This window comes from Haematobia irritans, chromosome 3 (assembly GCF_050003625.1).
Source record: "Haematobia irritans isolate KBUSLIRL chromosome 3, ASM5000362v1, whole genome shotgun sequence".
In the NCBI taxonomy this organism is placed as follows: domain Eukaryota; kingdom Metazoa; phylum Arthropoda; class Insecta; order Diptera; family Muscidae; genus Haematobia; species Haematobia irritans.
The window spans coordinates 168679259-168699078 of NC_134399.1; the positions used below are offsets into that span (position 1 = coordinate 168679259).

Here is a 19820-nt window from a genome sequence, read left to right on the forward strand (position 1 = left end):
AATATGTTATTATGTGAACATATAATATGTTTGGAAGCATTTTCCACACAAAAATATTATATGCTTAAAAAAAAATTCTCCCAAACAATATTGTGCTCAAAATTTTATTTATTTATTTATATATTTACAATCATAATGAATTATGAAAATAAACAGGTAATATAGGTGCTAACAACATAGGTTTTCGACCTGAATGCTCAAAATTTTGTTTCTGCCCAATTGTATATTCCCCCACATCTTTCTCACTTCCACGAGATTTTTTAGTTCTTAGCACCTTTTTCTGTAATACAAACATTGTAGAAGAAATTATTCAATTGTATGATTTTTTTTTTTTATTTTAATTTTACCTTTTGCCGGACGGGGATTGAACAGCGGACCACACAGTTTGTAAGGATCAAAGAAGTAGCTGATCAATTGCCCAAGGAAAAATAAAATGTTAATTTTGTAATAACAAGCAACAACCACCAACTTAATTCAATATCGCTCCCTGTTAAATAGCGCTCCAAGCTACTAAACACATATATGTTTATAGGCTATTTCTAAATTAATATATGTTTGCATCCAAGCATATTATATTTACAAACATTTTATGTCCCAACATAATATGTTCTAACATATTAACATATATGTCCCAAACATGTTATGCTAGTTTATGAACATTATATGCTTGCACTCAAAAATATCGTGTTTAAAAATTTGTGTTCCAAACATATAATGTTTATATCCAAACATATGAAAACCAGTCTTTTTCATCCGTGTAGAAGAGAAAATTGTGAAGACGAAAAAAATTTATATTCAACACTCGAAGGCATTGAATATTGCGATATCAAATTTTTGGCAAAACGAAGACGCCATGCTATTTTTCTAATTTTCGGAACTATTCAAGGATTCATATGTAGAACCCTACTTTAAGGATACACAAGACACATTTATTCCAAAATAAAGTATATCATTCCTTTCGTGTTTGTGTAAATTCTTAAAACTTAATTTTTCTTCATAAAATTAATTATTAAATTAATTATTTGTTTTGATAATACTTAATGGAATTAATATATTATTTATCAACAAAACTAATATTTATAAAATTAAATTTCAATAGATAATATTTATTGTTTTTATATACTAAATTTTTTTTTTGACTTTAATATTAATGGTTCTTTTCAATTTTGTTAAAATATAATTACTTTATAAAATGAATTAGGTTAAATTTATTTCCACGAAAGGTTTAGAGCGGAGGTAGCACAATCAAGGGTTATCCAATGAAATTTAAATGTGATAACATAGGAGGGTGGGCAGAGACATAAGGGGAAAATTACATCTTCCACCCCTAGTCTTCGAATATTTCCAATCATCTTTTGTTTATATTTTTATTTTTTATGTTGTAAAGCAGTCATTATTATTCAGGGTTTAGCTACCTAAATTTTTGGTTTTTGTAATAGGCCCTGACATACCTCCTAGGCCAAGATCACCACCCCAACTCCCTGAGCACGGCCGGAAAATGAAAGGTAGCACCAGGTCATAGAAGGTATGGCTAATGTCGGGTCGTTACAGTACATATGGAGACACTAGCAAACATGAACCGATATAGTATTGGCGCCCAAAAAAATTTCAGGCAAATCGGAAAAACTTTTCGGTGTCTATTTGTTCAAGAACCCAAAACGGGTATCTGTTAATATGGGGGATATATAAAATGCTGACCGAGTTTTGATATGTTTGCAGAAAAAACGAATTTGGGTTAAATTTCACAACGATTCCGCTTTTGTCAGTTTCAACCAAATACCAAAAAATTTTGAGCGGTGGATTATCCCTTCTCAGTAATTCTTGTGACTTTTCTGAGTGTTTCAAGGATTCTGTAAGTGGTTTCACCGCAATAAAAAGAAGGTCCCTTGCCATTGAGCTAAACAATAGAATCGGGCAGTACTCTGTGCAGCAATTTTCCAAAGGCTTTTGACAATTGCTGCAAATATGGGGCTTGCAAAAACGAAGCTGGGCTACATTTCAAAACGATTCTGGAGGCTGTAGAGTGATTACAATAAAATGGGGAACATGGACCAACATGCTGCAATGGTTAGCATGTCCGTCATACTAGTTTCGACCAAATACCAAAAAATTTTCAACGGTGGATTATCCCTTCTCAGTAATTCTGGGACTTTTCTGAGTGTTTCAAGGTTTCTGTAAGTGGTTTCACCGCAATAAAAAGGTGGTCCCTTGCCATTGAGCTAAACAACAGAATCGGGCAGTACTCAATGATAAGAAAGAAGTGCACCGCTGTGGTACCACAATGGAGTAAATATTCAAAGGGATTCTGAAATATTGGGCGGCCACTACACCTAATCTTACCTAACAGACAGACATGCTTAGAATCTCTCCTTGCTTAGTCGGTATATATATATATATACATATATATATATATATATATATATATATATATATATATATATATATATATATATATATATATATATATATATATATATATATATATATATATATATATATATATATATATATATATATATATATATATATAATATATATATATATATATATATATATATGTATATATATATATATATATATATATATATATATATATATATATATATATATATATATATATATATATATATATATATATATATATATATATATATATATATATATATATATATATATATATATATATATATATATATATATATATATATACCGACCGTCCATCCGTCACGTTAACTTCCGAACGAAACAAGCTATCCACTTGAAACTTGGCACAAGTAGTTGTTATTGATGTAGGTCGGATGGTATTGCAAATGGGCCATATCGGTCCACTTTTACGTATAGCCCCCATATAAACCGATCCCCACATTTGGCTTTTCTAAAAGAAGCAAATTTCATCCGATCCGGCTGTAAGTATATGGTATTTAACAACTATGCAAAAATTGGTTCACATCGGTCCATAATTATATATAGCCCTCATATAAACCGATCCCCCGATTTCGCTTGCGGTGCCTCTAAGAGAAGCAAATGTCATACGATCAGGCTGAAATTTAGTACATGGTGTTAGTATATGGTCTCTAATCACCATGCAAAAATTGGTCCACATCGTTCCATAATTACATATAGCCCCCATATAAACCGATCTCAGATTTGACCTCCGGAGCCTCGTGGAAGACCAAAATTCATCTGATTAAGTTGAAATTTGGTACGTGGCGTTAATATATGGCCTCAAACACCCATGCAAAAATTGGTCGAAATCGGTCCATAATTATATATAGCCCCCATATAAACCGATCCCCAGATTTGACCTCCGGAGCCCCTTGGAAGAGCAAAATTCATCCGATTGGGTTGAAATTTGGTACGTGATGTTAGTATATGGCCAACAACCATGTAGGAATTGGTTCATATCAGTCCATAATAATATAGCCCCATACAAACCCATCCCGAGATTTGGTTTTGGAGCCTCTTGGAGAAGCAAAATTCATCCGATCTGGTTGAAATTTGGTACGTGGTGTTAGTATATTATATTTAACAACCATGCCAAAAGTGGCTCATATCAGTCCATAATCATATATAGCCCCCATATAAACCGATCCTGAGATTTGGTTTTGGAGCCTCTTGGAGGAGAAAATGTCATCAGAGTCAACCATGCCTAACTAGGTCCATATCGGCCTATACATATATATAGCCCTCAGAAAAATCGATCCCCAAAAATTGGTCCATATCAAGTTCATACGTAATTGTAGCCCCCATATAAGCGACCCCCATATTTCAATTCTGGCTCTCCACGTACCGTGCACAAGCCCATATCGATTCGTAAATATTTGTAGACTTACCTGTACATAACTTTTTTGTCTAATATAAACCACGTATGGACTAAATCGAAAGATGACAGTTTTTCGCAGAAGTTTCTACGCAATCCATAGTGGAGGGTACATAAGATTCGGCCTGACCAAATTTACGGCCGTATATACTTTTTATAGTTAGAAATCAATATTTCGGTTTACGAATTGTTGATTGAAAGCGAACTAGGTTTACTATAAACAGAATGACAAACTTATTAGAACTGAAATTGGGCGTAATCTAAAATGTTAAATATTAGCGCATGGTGTGGGTGAATTTTGTCGTGAGTATGATTATATTTCCGGTTGTGCATTTGATTTTTTCAAGTGTCCATGAGAGTGAGTTATATCGTGAGTGTGAATTAGATCGTGATGTCCAACTTCAATGGTTGGTTTTTAAAGATCTTATTTTGGAATCACATCTAGCTCTCTTAATACCACTGTTGTTCAGCAAAAGTGCACATCCTTTATGCTTTCCAAAGCCTCAGTTACTCAGGATACATATTATATGCATGAGTAAGCGGGGATCAATTTACCTCCCCCCAAATACCGTTGCCAACGATACTCACACACACACACACACATACGCACACTTTGCTCATGGGCCATAACGATGGATTCTCATGGACGAAAGCCTACCAAAAAATAAAATGTCGTTAGTTTTGGACGATTTCAATGGAATTCGGTGGTGGTTGTATGCTGCACATAAAGGAGGAGAAAAAATTCAACTGCAATCAGCAAATTTGATTTATGCATTTAGGGTTGCATATGTAAACATTCATTCCATCAGTCGTAGCTAGTGAGATGGTTGGTTCGCTCACAACCTCTTCGTTTCAGCTGATTGTGATGTGATTCTAGGACATATTCACAGTCATTTGTTAAAGATATTTACTTTTTACACTAAGCCATAGCCACTCACTAGCTCCCTTACAAATGCTTTTGGGGGGTAATGAGTTCCATGGATGTGTTGGATGGCGGAGAAGTGCTTTGGAAATTTAAAATTCCCCAAACTAGGATGCTTTGTGCGGGTCCTTAACTATCTTTCTGTCAGCTTTCGCTATACCATTTTCCAAAGAATCCTTTGTGAGCTTTAGTGCGAATTTTCATTTTCGCTTAATGGCATTCACATCGCTGATATGTTCCTCCATCGGCATTTGCCCTTCTCACACGACCTATATGCATTCGCATTCACATACACTCAAATGCTCGCCTATTGATTCAGGTTAGGGGAAAATTAAGCTAATAATTGCTTCTGTTCTCCCTTCATTTCTGTACCCCATTCTGAAGGGACATTCAAATAGACCTGGACCAAAAAAAGCTGAGAGGACTAACAGGATAGAACCTTTACAAATAGCATGGTAGTTAATATTTGGTTCTATTATATTTTAATATGATATCTGATCTTTATAAAACATAAATTTTGGAGCTAAATCAGTGTAACTCTAACCCCCATTTTCATAAAGCTCCGTTAGTGTTCCGTTAACTAACCAACTTTTAAACTGTATTATGGACGAAGCTGTCATCTTGCATATATATTCCATATGCCAGTTAGGAACTTAACTGATGAAAAATTTTCAGCTAAAGTTAACTGGAGGGAAGATAGTTGCAGTTTACTTTCTGTTAACTGGGAGTTAAAGCCTAACGAAGCTACATGAAAATGCTCGTAATTGTTTTAATCTACTAACGGCCAATTTCATGTAGCTCCGTTAGACTTTAACTGCCAGTTAACAGAAAATAAATTGCAAATATCTTCTCTCTGGTTAACTTTAACTGAAAATTTCAGCAGTTAAGTTTCTAACTGACATATGCAATATATAGGCAAGATGACAGATATGTACATAGTGCAGTTTAAAAGTTCGTTAGCTAACGGAGCTTCATGAAAATGGGGGTAAATGGACTTCTTTACTTTTATCTTGATCGAGTCCGAAGATAGGCTACATCGGTTCAGATTTTGGTATAAGGGTTGCCTTTTATTTGGCTGGATTGGGCAATCCTACACTGAAAAATATATTCTCATGAGGTCAAAGATTTCTTGTCTTTAAAATACGAATGCAAATTTTGCTTAGCCAGAAGACGCATTGCTCTAATATAAATTTTTTTCCTTGTCCAAAAGTCGATCAACTTTTCAATAAAGTCGTATTATCCTTATAATTAAGTGATTTCACATAAAAATGGGCATCATAACATGAAAGAAAAAATGTTTGGGGTAAGGTCAACTTGACTTTAATAATTCAGAAAAATTCTTTAAATTTAATGAAATTGTCTTTAAATTTGTTGTATTTTTGCATCTTGACTACAAATGAAAAATCGTTCAAACATCAACACTTTCTTTTAAAAACGTTTTTACTTGAAACATAGCATAATTTCTACTGGAAGTCGAGTCTTAATTTGGAAAATAAAGTTGTTGTTAACACGTTTTTAGAGGACTTTGATATCATATGAAGAAAAAAGCTGAAAAAGCGAAAAATTAAATTTGCTTCCTAGAAGCAAGTAAAAGTATCCTTACTTGTATTCTCCGCTTCTTTGGCTCGGAATCAATACCAACATTATTAAAGTAAAGACAAAATCTTTGCAAACGGGCATGCTTTTTTTCAGTGTGGTAAATATTATCTAACTTCCCATAGATAATTTTTTGTCAAAATTCGATTTCTAATTTTGACTGCAAATTAATCTGCATATTTTTCCAAATCGTACTATGATGTATTTAATGCAGCAAACTTGAAATTGTTCTGGTTGCATCTTAAAAGATACAGTGTGCCTTTAAGGAATAACTACACGCACAGAAAAACCTTGTTTGGACATGGTTGCCGCATCCATTTAATGCTTATCTAGAGCATGTAATTGCCGCGAAAACCATGTATTTTGTCTTTGTAAAAATAGTTTTCGAGCGGAGAAAAATGTATGGTGGCAATAAGCATTTGAATGGTTCTCAAATACCGCAAACATGTTCTATCATTTAAATGATAGAATTTGAGACCATTAAATGGTCGGGAAAATCATGTACCTGACCATTCATTTTTTTATTTTTTTACAGGGAAAAAAGTGTTTTTATAGGTTAAGTATAGACCTGTCTAGAACCATTACATGGCCATAAAGACTATTTACATTTTTTCGTGACCATTTAATTTTTTAACTTTTTTGCAGCGAAAAGAATTTTATAAAAACATTGAGCAGGTATACAGGTATAAAAACATTGAGCAGGTATACACGTTTTCCTCGTCAGTCGTGTGTTGATTGTTTCATGGAATGGACGGAGAATACGAATTTACTGTGTTAATTTATTTATTCAGAAGTGGCACGTGGTTTTATGTGAAGACAAAAAAGGATAGTGTAATTGAAAAAATGTAGCTGTTTTTTTTTTGTTCTGCATTTTGCTATATGGTATCATTTATTTTTATTTGCAGTTACATGATGTCTGCGTTTGTACATTTGATTATTGATTATTGTTGAAATTGAAATTGAAATAAAATAGAATGTGTAAAAATATATGATGTTTGCTTGAACGGCATTATAAATACAAATAAACAATGAATTAGTTTATAAATAAATAAAAACAAACATATAAAGTTAATTTTGTGTTTTCTTTTCTCAAGTGGCGTCCTTTTTTCGACGACGAAAAAAGTTTTTTTCATAAAGATCAAAACATTTTAGGTTGTAACCATGCTCTTTTAACTAGGAGAAAAACATTTTTAATGAATACCATAACATTTTAAATCGCGATCATTGTCTTTTCATCCAAACAAAATTCTTTTTATCAATATAATAACATTTTAGATGAGGACAATTATATTTTTCTTAGAACCATGTTCACTGACCCAACATGGTTGCAGGTTAAAATGTTACATGGTCGCCGCAAAAATAGCTGCTATCATATTATTTTACTCTTCGAATATGATTGTGACAATCATGTTTCTTCTCTGCGTGTACGGTTCCCCGGATGGATAGTCGACCTTTGCATTACAGAATAAAAAGCTTCAAATATAGGCTAAACTTTATGTTGACAATTCAGCATCATTGGTTTAAGGATTTTTCAAAATTAAAACAAGTATATACGGCCGTAAGTTCGGCCAGGCCGAATCTTACGTACCCTCCACCATGGATTGCGTAGAAACTTCTACGCAAGACTGTCATCCACAATCGCATTAATTAGGTTGTGGTATCTTAAAACTTCTTAACATCGTTTTCTAAATAGTGAGTTAGTCCATACGTGGTATATATTAGACAAAAAAGGTATGTGTAGGTAAGTCTACAAATAATTACGAATCGATATGGACTTTTGCACGGTACGTAGAGAGCCAGAATTGAAATATGGGGGGTCGCTTATATGTGGGCTATATACAACTATGAACTTGATATGGACCAATTTTTGTGTGATTGGGGATCGATTTATCTGACTATAGACCGATATGGCCCTAGTTAGGCATGGTTGTTAACGGCCATATACTAGCACAATGTACCAAATTTAAACTGACTCGGATGAAATTTGCTCCTCCAAGTGGCTCCAAAACCAAATTTCGGAATCGGTTTATATGGGGACTATATATGATTATGGACTGATATGGACCACTTTTGGCATGGTTGTTAAATATCATGTACTACCACCACGTACCAAATTTCAACAAGATCGGATGAATTTTGCTTCTCCGAAAGGCACCAGGGGTCAAATCTGGGGATCGGTTTATATGGGGGCTATATATAATTATTGACTGATATGAACCAATTTCTGCATGGTTATTGGATACCCTATACTAACACCACGTACCAAATTTCAACCGAATCGGATGAATTTTCCTCTTCCAAGGGACACCAGGGGTCAAGTCTGGGGATCGGTTTATATGGGGGCTATATATAATTATTGACTGATATGAACCAATTCCTGCATGGTTATTGGATACCATATACTAACATCACGTACCAAATTTCAACTGAATCAGATGAATTTTGGTCTTCCAAGAGGCTCCGGAGGTCAAATCTGGTGATCGGTTTATATGGGGGCTATATATAATTATGGACCGATGTGGACTTATTTTTGCATGGCCATTAGAGACCATATACTAACACCATGTACCAAATTTCAGCCGGATCGGATGAAATTTGCTTCCCTTAGAGGCTCCTCAAGCCAAATCGGGGGATCGGTTTATATGGGGGCTATATATAATTATGGACCGATGTGGACCAATTTTTGCACAGTTGTTAGAGACAATATACCAACACAATGTACCAAATTTCATCCGGATCGGATGAAATTTGCTTCTCTTAGAGGACGGGCAAGTCAAATTTGGGGGTCCGTTTATATGGGGGCTATATATAATTATGGACCGATGTAGACCAATTTTTGCATGGTTGTTAGAGACCATATACTAACACCATGTACCAAATTTCAGCCGGATCAGATGAAATTTGCTTCTCTTAGAGGCTCCGCAAGCCAAATCAGGGGATCGGTTTATATGGGGGCTATATATACTTATGGACCGATGTGGACCAATTTTTGCATGGTTGTTAGTGACCATGTACTAACACCATGTACCAAATTTCAGCCGGATCGGATGAAATTTGCTTCTCTTAGAGGATTCGCAAGTTAAATTTTGGGGTCCGTTTATAAGGGGGCTATACGTAAAAGTGGACCGATATGGCCCATTTGCAATACCATCCGACCTACCTCAATAGCAACTACTTGTGCCAAGTTTCAAGTCGATAGCTTGTTTCGTTCGGAAGTTAGCGTGATTTCAACAGACGGACGGACGGACATGCTCAGATCGACTCAGAATTTCACCACGACCCATAATATATATACTTTATGAGGTCTTAGACCAATATTTCGATGTGTTACAAACGGAATGACAAAGTTATGTTAATATACCCCCATCCTATGGTGGAGAGTATAACTAAAAACACCTTTAAGTGACTCTCATAATTTGTATTTTCAACCTGACATTACACATATTGGATCATGTATAGTTTTAATAATATAGTATATGGAAAAAGAAAATGTAAACATACGTAAATTCAATTGGAAGTACCTAGACTTCAGTTGTTTAGTTCTCTTTCTTAAAATATCTTCATAAAGCGTCTTTTTTTCTTTCTCTCTCTCTGGAAGTATTCCTATCTTATTCTGCCATTGGACCTTTCTTATTTTCTAGTATGAATATTTACCCTCACAAAATCATGTCTTTCCAATGCTGCGGCTGCTTCTTCAGTCCTCTTAATTTCCGTGATAACATGCCGTGCACGTTTCAAAAGAACTTCGTCACATTTTCCATTCTGAAGAGCTGTAATTAAATTAGAAATATTCATAAAGTATATGTTAAAGCTTATTTACGAAAATATATATTTTTTTTATCAACTGAAATCAGTTGGAACTCACACATGAGCAGAAAAGCCTTCATTGAGAACAGTGAATAGATGGCATATGAATACATGAGAGAATACGTTTTGTTTTAATGTAGACAGGAAAACTAAAGAAAATGCAGTTTTGCGAAAAACTGCCATATGAACCTTAGAATAATTTTTGTTTCTGAGTTTACGCTCCAATGTCTTGCCTTAGAAGCATCTCACTTTAATTTCTTACATTTCTGACTTTTTAATGAGAAACCTTACCTCAACTTTCGTCATGGAACAATCAGCTATCCTTGCATATGATCACTGATGATGGTTGTTCATAGAATGCGAAGGTGACTAAAGAAAGTTTAGTGGTAATAATATTCCGGAGAATATTCTAATTTAGGTTGCATAATATTCTACTGACACTCCTCATGGGTTACTTTTCCATAAAATTTTTAGCATTTTTATTTTGCTGTTGCCTGGTAGAAAATGTTGCTTACAGATACGCATTAATTATTCTATATCGTGTGAACGAAATTGCAGCATTTCTTGCTAATGTAAGACTAAACAAAACAAAGGAGTTGGAACTCCCAGACGTTTCCAACTATAAAAGCCCATGTAATTGCTAGTTTGCACGAATGATGATGTCTGCGCCAACGGGGAGAGACCCATGATTGTTGCAAGTCCTTTATTTGTTCCTTTTTATTCGTTATACAAATTCCCTCCCACTCTAGTGTGTATTTAAGAATAAAATGTCACTGTGTTTAATTTTAATGTTCACATTCACACCTAATGATTTCCGCTTTTCCGCTTAAAGGACTATTGTACCTTACGTGAGCCATTGTGTAATTAAAAGAGCACCGAAAAGGCTTCATTTTGACGACATATGTTGGCAAGGGAGTATTTTTTGAGCAGACATTTTATTAAGAAAAAAATAATGGAACACCAAAAGGACCTTTAATGAACGAATGTAATGCTTTGTGTTTTCTTTTTTTTTGTAGAATTTAAAAGAAATTTCAAAGTCATATGGACAGATTCAGTTACATAAGGGTTATACCAGAAATCGGTTTGATATACAGCCACTGATAGATTTTTATTAATTCAGCTTCGTATCAAAAAAAAAAAAAAAATGACCTAATATAAAGAATAATGCAATCCAAGTTTAATTTGCACAACATTAAGGATAATTTTTTTTTTTTAAATAAAGAAATTTTAATTAAAATAAGTTTCATTATCTATTCTTTAAATGTTTGTGTGTTAAATTTAAAGGAAGGATATTTGAAGATGTTAAAGCCATATGTCTTCGAAGTAAGGCGAATTTGCCTGAAAGTAAAGAAAAACATTTTTGTTTTAAGGAAATAAACTCCAAATTAAGCATGATATTGAGACTTGGGTTAAAGAGAAAAAAAATTCAAAATTTGGCTATGTTAGGTTAGGTGGAAGCCCGATGTATCAGACTCACTTAGTCTATTCAGTCCATTGTGATACCACATTGGTGAACTTCTCTCTTATCACTGAGTGCTGCCCGATTCAATGTTAAGCTCAATGACAAGGGACCTCCTTTTTATAGCTGAGTCCAAACGGCGTTCCACATTGCAGTGAAACCATTTAGAAAAGCTTTGAAACCCTCAGAAATGTCACCAGCATTACTAAGGTGGGATAATCCACCGCTGAAAAACTTTTTGGTGTTCGCTCGAAGCAGGAATCGAACCCACGACCTTGTGCATGCAAGGCGGGCATGCTAACTAGTGCACCACGGTGGCTAAAATATATTTTGAGGACTTTTCATCATAAATGTTTTTATACAAAACATTTTTGAATAAAAAAAAAACCTTCACACTGCAAAAATCTATTGAAGATTTTACAACCTAAATTTTAAGACACGCATTAACACAATAATGAGGAAAATTTTCTTTAAAATAAATTAATTCTAATTAAAAGAATGTCCATTACATTTGATTTAATATTTTTATACCCTCCACCATAGGATGGGGGTATATTAACTTTGTCATTCCGTTTGTAACACATCGAAATATTGCTCTAAGACCCCATAAAGTATGTATATTCCGGGTCGTCGTGAAATTCTGATTCGATGTGAGCATGTCCGTCCGTCCGTCTGTTGAAATCACGCTAACTTCCGAACGAAACAAAATATCGACTTGAAACTTGGCACAAGTAGTTGTTATTCATGTAGGTCGAATGGTATTGCAAATGGGCCATATCGGTCCACTTTTACGTATAGCCCTCATATAAACGGACTCCCAAATATGGCTTGCAGACCCTCTAAGAGAAGCAAATTTCATCCGATCCGGCTGAAATTTGGTACATGGTGTAAGTATATGGTCTCTTACAACCATACAAAAATTGGCCCACATCGGTCCACAATTATATATAGCCCCCATATAAACCGATCCCCCGATTTGGCTTTCGGAGCCTCTAAGAGAATCAAATTTCATCCGATCCGGCTGAAATTTGGTACATGGTGTTAGTATATGGTCTTTAACAATCACAAAAAAATTGGTCCACATCGGTCAATAATTATATATAGCCCCCATATAAACCGATCCCCCGATTTGGCTTGCGGAACCTCTAAGAGAAGCAAATTTCATCCGATCCGGCTGAAATTTGGTACATGGTGTTAGTGTATGGTATCTAATGACCATGCGAAAATTGGTCCACTTCGATGCATAATTATATATAGCCCCCATATAAACCCATCACCAGATTTGATCTCCGGAGCCTCTTGGAAGACCAAAATTCATCTGATTCAGTTGATATTTGGTACGTGGTGTTAATATATAGCCTCAAACACCCATGCAAAAATTGGTCGAAATCGGTCCATAATTATATATAGCCCCCATATAAATCGATCCCCAGATTTGACCTCCGGAGCCCTTTTTGAAGAGCAAAATTCATCCCATTCTGTTGAAATTTGGTACGTGATGTTAGTAGTTTTGGAAAAGCAAAATTCATCCGATCTGGTTGAAATTTGGTACGTGGTGGTAGTATATGATATTTAACAAAAAGTGGTCCATATCGGTCCATAATCATATATAGCCCCCATATAAACCGATCCCGAGATTTGGTCCATATCGGTCTATAGTTATATATAGCCCTCAGAAAAAAAAAATGATCCCCAATCACATAAAAATTGGTCCATATCAAGTTCATAATTGTATATAGGCCCCATATAAGCGACCCCCATATTTCAATTCTGGCTCCCTACGTAGCGTGCAAAAGTCCATATCGATTCGTAATTATTTGTAGACTTACCAACACATACTTTTTGTCTGGTGTATACCACGTATGGACTAACTCACAATTTACCCAAGTAATTCGATTGTCGATGACAGTCGTTCATAGTAGTTTCTACGCTATCCATGGTGGAGGGTACATAAGATTCGGCCTGGCCGAATTTACGGTCATATATACTTGTTGTCCATTTTTTCACAATAACATAAGTTGCTTCACAAAAGACGCTCTATCTCACAAACTAATTGACTTACAGACGTCAAATTGACAAGAATCATTTGAAGGTTGGTACTATATGAAAATAATATGCATTTAATACTAGCGACGCCATCTATGTGTCAGACCGGGGACTTATCAGCCAACCTGTTATATGGGGGCTATATATAACAATGGACCGATGTCGACCAATTTTTGCATAGTTGTTAGTGACCATATACTTACACCATATACTTACAGCCGCATCTTTGGCTCAAATTCAATACCAAAATCCTTAAGGAAAGTCAAAATCTTTGAGTCCTAGTAAGTTTTTTGTTAGTGTACCATAGCTTGGGGGTATACTAATTTTTTCATACTGGTCTCAGACACCTTAAATTATATACATTCTGGACCGTGGTGGGTCAATACCGTCCGTCCGTCTGTTGAAATCACGGTAACTCTCGGACGAAACAAGCTATGGACTTAAAACTTTGGGCAAGTAGTTATTACTTATGTAGTTCGGATTGTATTACAAACGGGCCAAATGGGACCACTTTTAGGTATAACCCTTATATAAAACGACCCCCCGATTTGGATAGTAGAGCTTCTTGGAGGAGCAAATTTGAATAGCAATTTCTTATGTGGTGTTAATATATGGCCTCTAACAACCATGCAAAAATTAGTACATGTCGGGCCATAATTATATATAGCCCCATATAAACCGATCCCCAGATTTGATTTTCGGATTGCATATTTCATCAGATCTGAATGATATTTGGTACGTGGTTTTAGTATGTGGCCTCTAACCATCATTCAAGGCTTGGTCCATATCGGTCTGCAATTACATATAGCCCCGTATAAACCTATCCCCAGATTTTACTTACTGAGCATCTTGGAAGAGAAATTTCATCCGACCCAGTTTCGAATACTGCAAAAACAGATTGCCAGTTTCCAAACATTTTGCCTTTATACTTATGATTCCGAGCCACAGAAGCGGAGACTTGAAATAAGGATACCTTTAAGACCTAGTTATACTTAACATTTGAGTTTTTCGTACTTGATTCCTAGTATAACATTTTAATTAATTCGTTTTTTGTTCTACTTTTTTATCATGTGCTATCAAAGTCCTTTAAAAACGTTTTAATGACAACGTAAGTTTCCGAAATCAGACTCGACTTCAAGTAGAGTTTAATGCACCATTAATCCTTATGTCAACTTGCAAATATCTGAATTTCCCTTTTTTGAATTTGTTCTAAAGAAAACTTATATCGTTTCTTTAATATTAAGTCTATCAGTTTTTGATGCTGCTTCTTTCGCGTTTTTACGCTTTGGGTTTCATTAAAGCCGGTCAAACCGCGGCCATATTTGTTTATCCCATAAAAACGACTTGTTTTCTATTTGCTTAACTCTAAAACTTATTTTGGAAATTGTGCATGAACAATTTTTTCTTGTTTAATTACAGAAAATACAAAACATTTTACGTTAAGTAATTACAAATTTTTAGGTTTTTAAGCCGACATTTATTAAGTAAATACAATTATTTAGGTTTTTAAGCCGACATTTATTTTTATGTGAATAGCTTTGTTAATATATCTCAAAAAGAGATGAAAATCCGATAAATGTGATCTATACCCACACAGAAAAAAAATTGTCTCGTAAATTTAAGAAGATTTTTACAATAATTTATTACAAGAATTTTCCAGAATTTTAGTTCATTTTTCGTATCTTTAACGAAAATTAACTACTCGAAATGAAGTTTTACAAATTTTAAGTAGCAATCGTTTAGTTCATAGCCTACAAAATACGATGGAAATTTCCTTAAAAATTTTCTTAACTGGTAGTTAAAAATTCTTTCGTCATACTGCAAAACTACTTATGAAATGTAAAATACTTTCTAAATAATAAGTGTAATTTATTATAAAGAGTTTTTGTATGAGAAAATATTTTTTTACGAAAATTGAACTTGAAAGCGTTTAGAAATTTCTTACTGGCATTGCCTATAGTTAATAATAGTTGGTACAACATTTCTCAATGAAATATTTTTAGTTCACATGTAATTAAATTTATAGACATTTTCGTCAAAAATGGGTAGATATCATTTCATGAAGTTTTTGCTAATTTTAAGTTAAACGTTTCATCGTTCTTATACTGATATGCATTTAAGAGTATTGTTTGTAGAGTAAATTGTGGACAGATGCGATGAACTAATGCATAGTACAGAGATCTTTCTCGTCAAAGTGAAATATGTTTAATGTAAAGATGATGTTACTTGAAATTTTTTTGAGAGTGAGAGCATGCAATGCAATAATGAGAAATGGTGGCGAGTGATGGGGATGTTGTGTATATCTGAGCGTGGGGTTGTTTTTGCTTTTGTTCTTTCAGTGGTTTCTGTGTGTGTGTGTTTATTATTCGCGAATGGTTTATTTGTCTGGATGAGCTGTTGTTTTCAATGAAGGCACATGTGTTTTTGTTGTTGTAGAAATGTTTTGGTTTTGCTTGGTTTTGTTTTGCATGCTTCAGTTGTATAGTTGGCGTTGGCGTGGGCTGTTGCACCTTTTTAGCAAGTATGTAACAAGGGAATAAAAGGTATGGAATATTTTGGTTGTTTGAGACATATATTGGTGTTTGTTTATTATAACTTTTAAATGAAAGTTATTAATATTTTAGCGATGAGGTGCACAATGGCGAAGTGATGATCGGTAGCTTAGAAAAAAGTTATTAAGAATGTTCAATATTTAGGAAAAAATGCTGAAATGGAAAGTATATTGAAATTGTTTTATCTAATTTAATTTTTATTATTCAATGTAAAAAATAAATATTAAATTTCAGAGTAATTCCAGATGAATTTGGAAAATTGTTTGTTACACCTCAGCGTATAGTTTAATCATAAATAGGTAAGTGTTCTTTTTTCAATGTGGTTTTCTTTTAAAAAAATAATATTCTTTATGTATATTATTACTTGCTAATTATTATTGTTTAACCAGTTTCATGTTTTTCTTTGTTGTAAAAAATATTTAATTTAAGAGCAACCCCAGATGGATTCGGGCAAATTTTTATATTTCTCCTCAGCGTATAATTTAATAGAGAAGTGGTAAATTTTCTTTTAAAAATTGGCTTTCTTTTCACTAGAATATTTACGTTTTTATGACCTTTTTATTATCAAAATTACAGGTTTTTAAACCTTATTTTAGTATTACTTTAATCAAATATTTTGGAAACCAATTTAATATTTTTAATGTAAAAAACAAATATTTAATTTCAGAATAACAATTTGGAAACATTTTTATGAATTGGTAAGCTTTCTTTAACATTTTTTTAACCAGAATATTTATTTTATTTATTTCTTTAATTAGATTTTTTGGAAACTAATTTAATTTTTTTTTTTAATGTAAAAAATAAATATTTAATTTCAGAGTAACCCCAAATGAATTTCGATAACTTTTTAACCTCAGCGTACAATGTAATAGAGAATTGGTAAGTTTTATATTAAAACTTTGGCTTTCTTTTAACAAGAATATTTATTGTATTATGTCCTTCACATCGATAACAACACAATTTTATGAGTTAATATAACATATTACTTAATTCATTATTTCTCTAATTGTTTCAGGTACAAACTTTATGAGGTACGTTTATCTAAAATAAGTTGAATTCCTTACACCATTTAATAAAATGGCCCCAAATATGGTAAGTTACAAGCTAATTTAAAGAGCTAAAAAATTATATTTTATTACACGTTAATTTTTAACAATTTTCATTATTCCTTCCATTTTTTCAGCAAGATATGTGAAAAATATACTTACGATGAATAAAAAAACTAAGGAAAAGTCAAAATGTCCAACAAGCGAGTTAAAATAAACTACTTTCTTGTTCCACGTGGTCATAATTTTTATTCACAAAAACATTGTATTAAGAACTTTCATCATAAGTTTTTATAATAAAGTACTTTTGCTTAAAGAAAGTTTAATTTTATTGTATGAAATTTTTCATAATAGTAAAACGGATTGTTGTTTCTTTAATTATTTAATTTCTCTGTACTGTGGAATGATTGATTTAAAAATAGTTTAGTCGTCGACATTTAAAGAGACTGTTAACCAATTTTTATTATCGGGTTTCCCAAAAAATAAGCAAGTAAACCAAAATAATACTGACTTTTTAACTTGGTAGGGGTATATAAATCTTATGGTATTGTAAAAATTAACTAAAATACAATGTTATGGACTAACTAAAATTTAAGAGAATTATAAACTAGACAAGTTGAAAAACATCTTAAGGGCTAAATCATGGTCAATATTACTACAGTTTAGTTCATTTTGCAATGGAAAAGGGTTCACTGTTTTTTCAGTGCAGTTAATTTTATACAACATAGATTTGATAGTGGAATTAATCTTTAATTTCAAGTAAAGTTATTTTGAGTGTAGACCTTACTGATACTATATATATATTAATTTATGAGATTTTATATTACTGCCGAATAAAATACATTAAAAAAAAAACTACTTCGCCCATTTCAGATTGTGGTTTTAAAGACAACTCCCGAAATGTTTGTCAGTGTTTATGAAATCAACAATTTCCCCCATAATTACTAAAGTTCTCTCAATGTGATATTTGCAAACTAACAATCAATTTTGTCTGAAATTGTGCACAAAACTACCACCTATCTAGCCAAAACATTTCCTTTTCAATCACTGGCCAAAAATGGCCACGAAAAAAAGCCTTCAAAGAAAAAAATCTCAAATGTCACATTCAATTCAACCCCGGTAGTCTATTCAGAAAACAGGAAAACATTTATCTTCAACCTACATCCATAGGGTCGTTGTTGAATTCATATCTCTAAATTGTTTTGGCAATTCTCCAATAAATTCTGGTAATAAATCCACAGAAAAAAGTGAACAAATAAATCCATCCATTTAAGAGTATCAGAGACATCGACCATAGTCACCAACACTATTTCAATTAAGTGGAAAGGACATTTCATACAAACTCACTCGCGCACACACACACAAACATGGAAGTTCATATATCGTAGACCACACACAGTCATCTATATGCCCCGGGGCATAAAAGAAATAAAGATAATTTAGTTGAAACTCATACCAAGTCAAAGTATGATTTGGTTTTACCCCATTCTTAGTTAATAAAAGGCTTTATCTCTACATTTTGCTTTGATTTTATTTAATAAGAATTTTTTGTTAAAAATGCTCAATGGATTCAATAGAATTACAAGAAATCATTTTTGATATACACTCGAAAAAATGGGAATGACGAAAACGTAACACAAAACTGTAAAAAAAAATAATTTGCGCAAAAATATCAACGCTTATAAAAAGTGAAAATTTGCCAATAAATTGACACAATGATAACACTGTCTCTTATCACTTTATGAATAGTGTTCATAAGCTAAGTCACACAAAAAAAAGAAAAACGTTTATAAAATGAGTACTGAAAACGTTTTAGAGTTATTTGAATTCCTTCAAAAATTTCTAACTTTTTTCACGAAAAAAAATTTGTTACAATTTTTTTTTTGCAAAAAAAAAATAATTTTTGATCAAAAAACACAGTCCATTTCGTTTATATCAAACACTGTTGTTTTCTGATTTCCAAGTCTTTAATAAGACACATTTTGAAGTTTTATAGTAAAAATTTAATATAGTTGTATGTAATGTCGAACATTTTTTCGGAATTTTGAACCCACGACCGTTTGTATGCAAGGCGTGCAATCTTACCATTGTTTTACGGTTTTTGGAACAATCTGATTGGTTCAATAGAAGACAATAATCGAGGAGGTTCAGCGGTTAAAACTAGAAGTGCTTAAAACTAGAAGTACTTTTTGTTGATGTGGTATCACAAATGGACTGAATAGTCTAAGTGAGCCTGAAACTTAATCGGGCTGCCACTTTAACCTAACCTAACCTACGATGACCAACTAAATATATGTTTCTACCAAATAAAGTTTCTTTACGTGGGCTCCACCGTGGTGCAATGATTAGCATGCCCGCCTTTGCATACACAAGGTCGTGGGTTCGATTCCTGCTGCGACCGAACACCAAAAAGTTTTTCAGCGGTGGATTATCCCATCTCAGTAATGCTGGTGACTTTCTGAGGATTTCAAAGCTTCTCTCAGTGGTTTCACTGCAATGTGGAACGCCGTTCGGACTCGGCTATAAAAAGGAGGTCCCTTGTCATTGAGCTTAACATGGAATCGGGCAGCAC

General features: G+C 33.4%; 1 protein-coding gene across 3 annotated transcripts in view; it reads right to left on the minus strand.

Annotated features, from left to right (window-relative positions):
• Nucleotides 1–19820, minus strand: part of LOC142229803 (galactokinase-like) — a 154810-nt gene that overhangs the window by 24571 nt on the left and 110419 nt on the right. For all 3 annotated transcript variants that reach the window (XM_075300382.1, XM_075300381.1, XM_075300380.1), the window contains exon 7: nt 9993–10108. In XM_075300382.1, coding sequence (XP_075156497.1) covers nt 9993–10108 — 116 coding nt within the window. The remainder of the gene's footprint in view (nt 1–9992; nt 10109–19820) is intronic.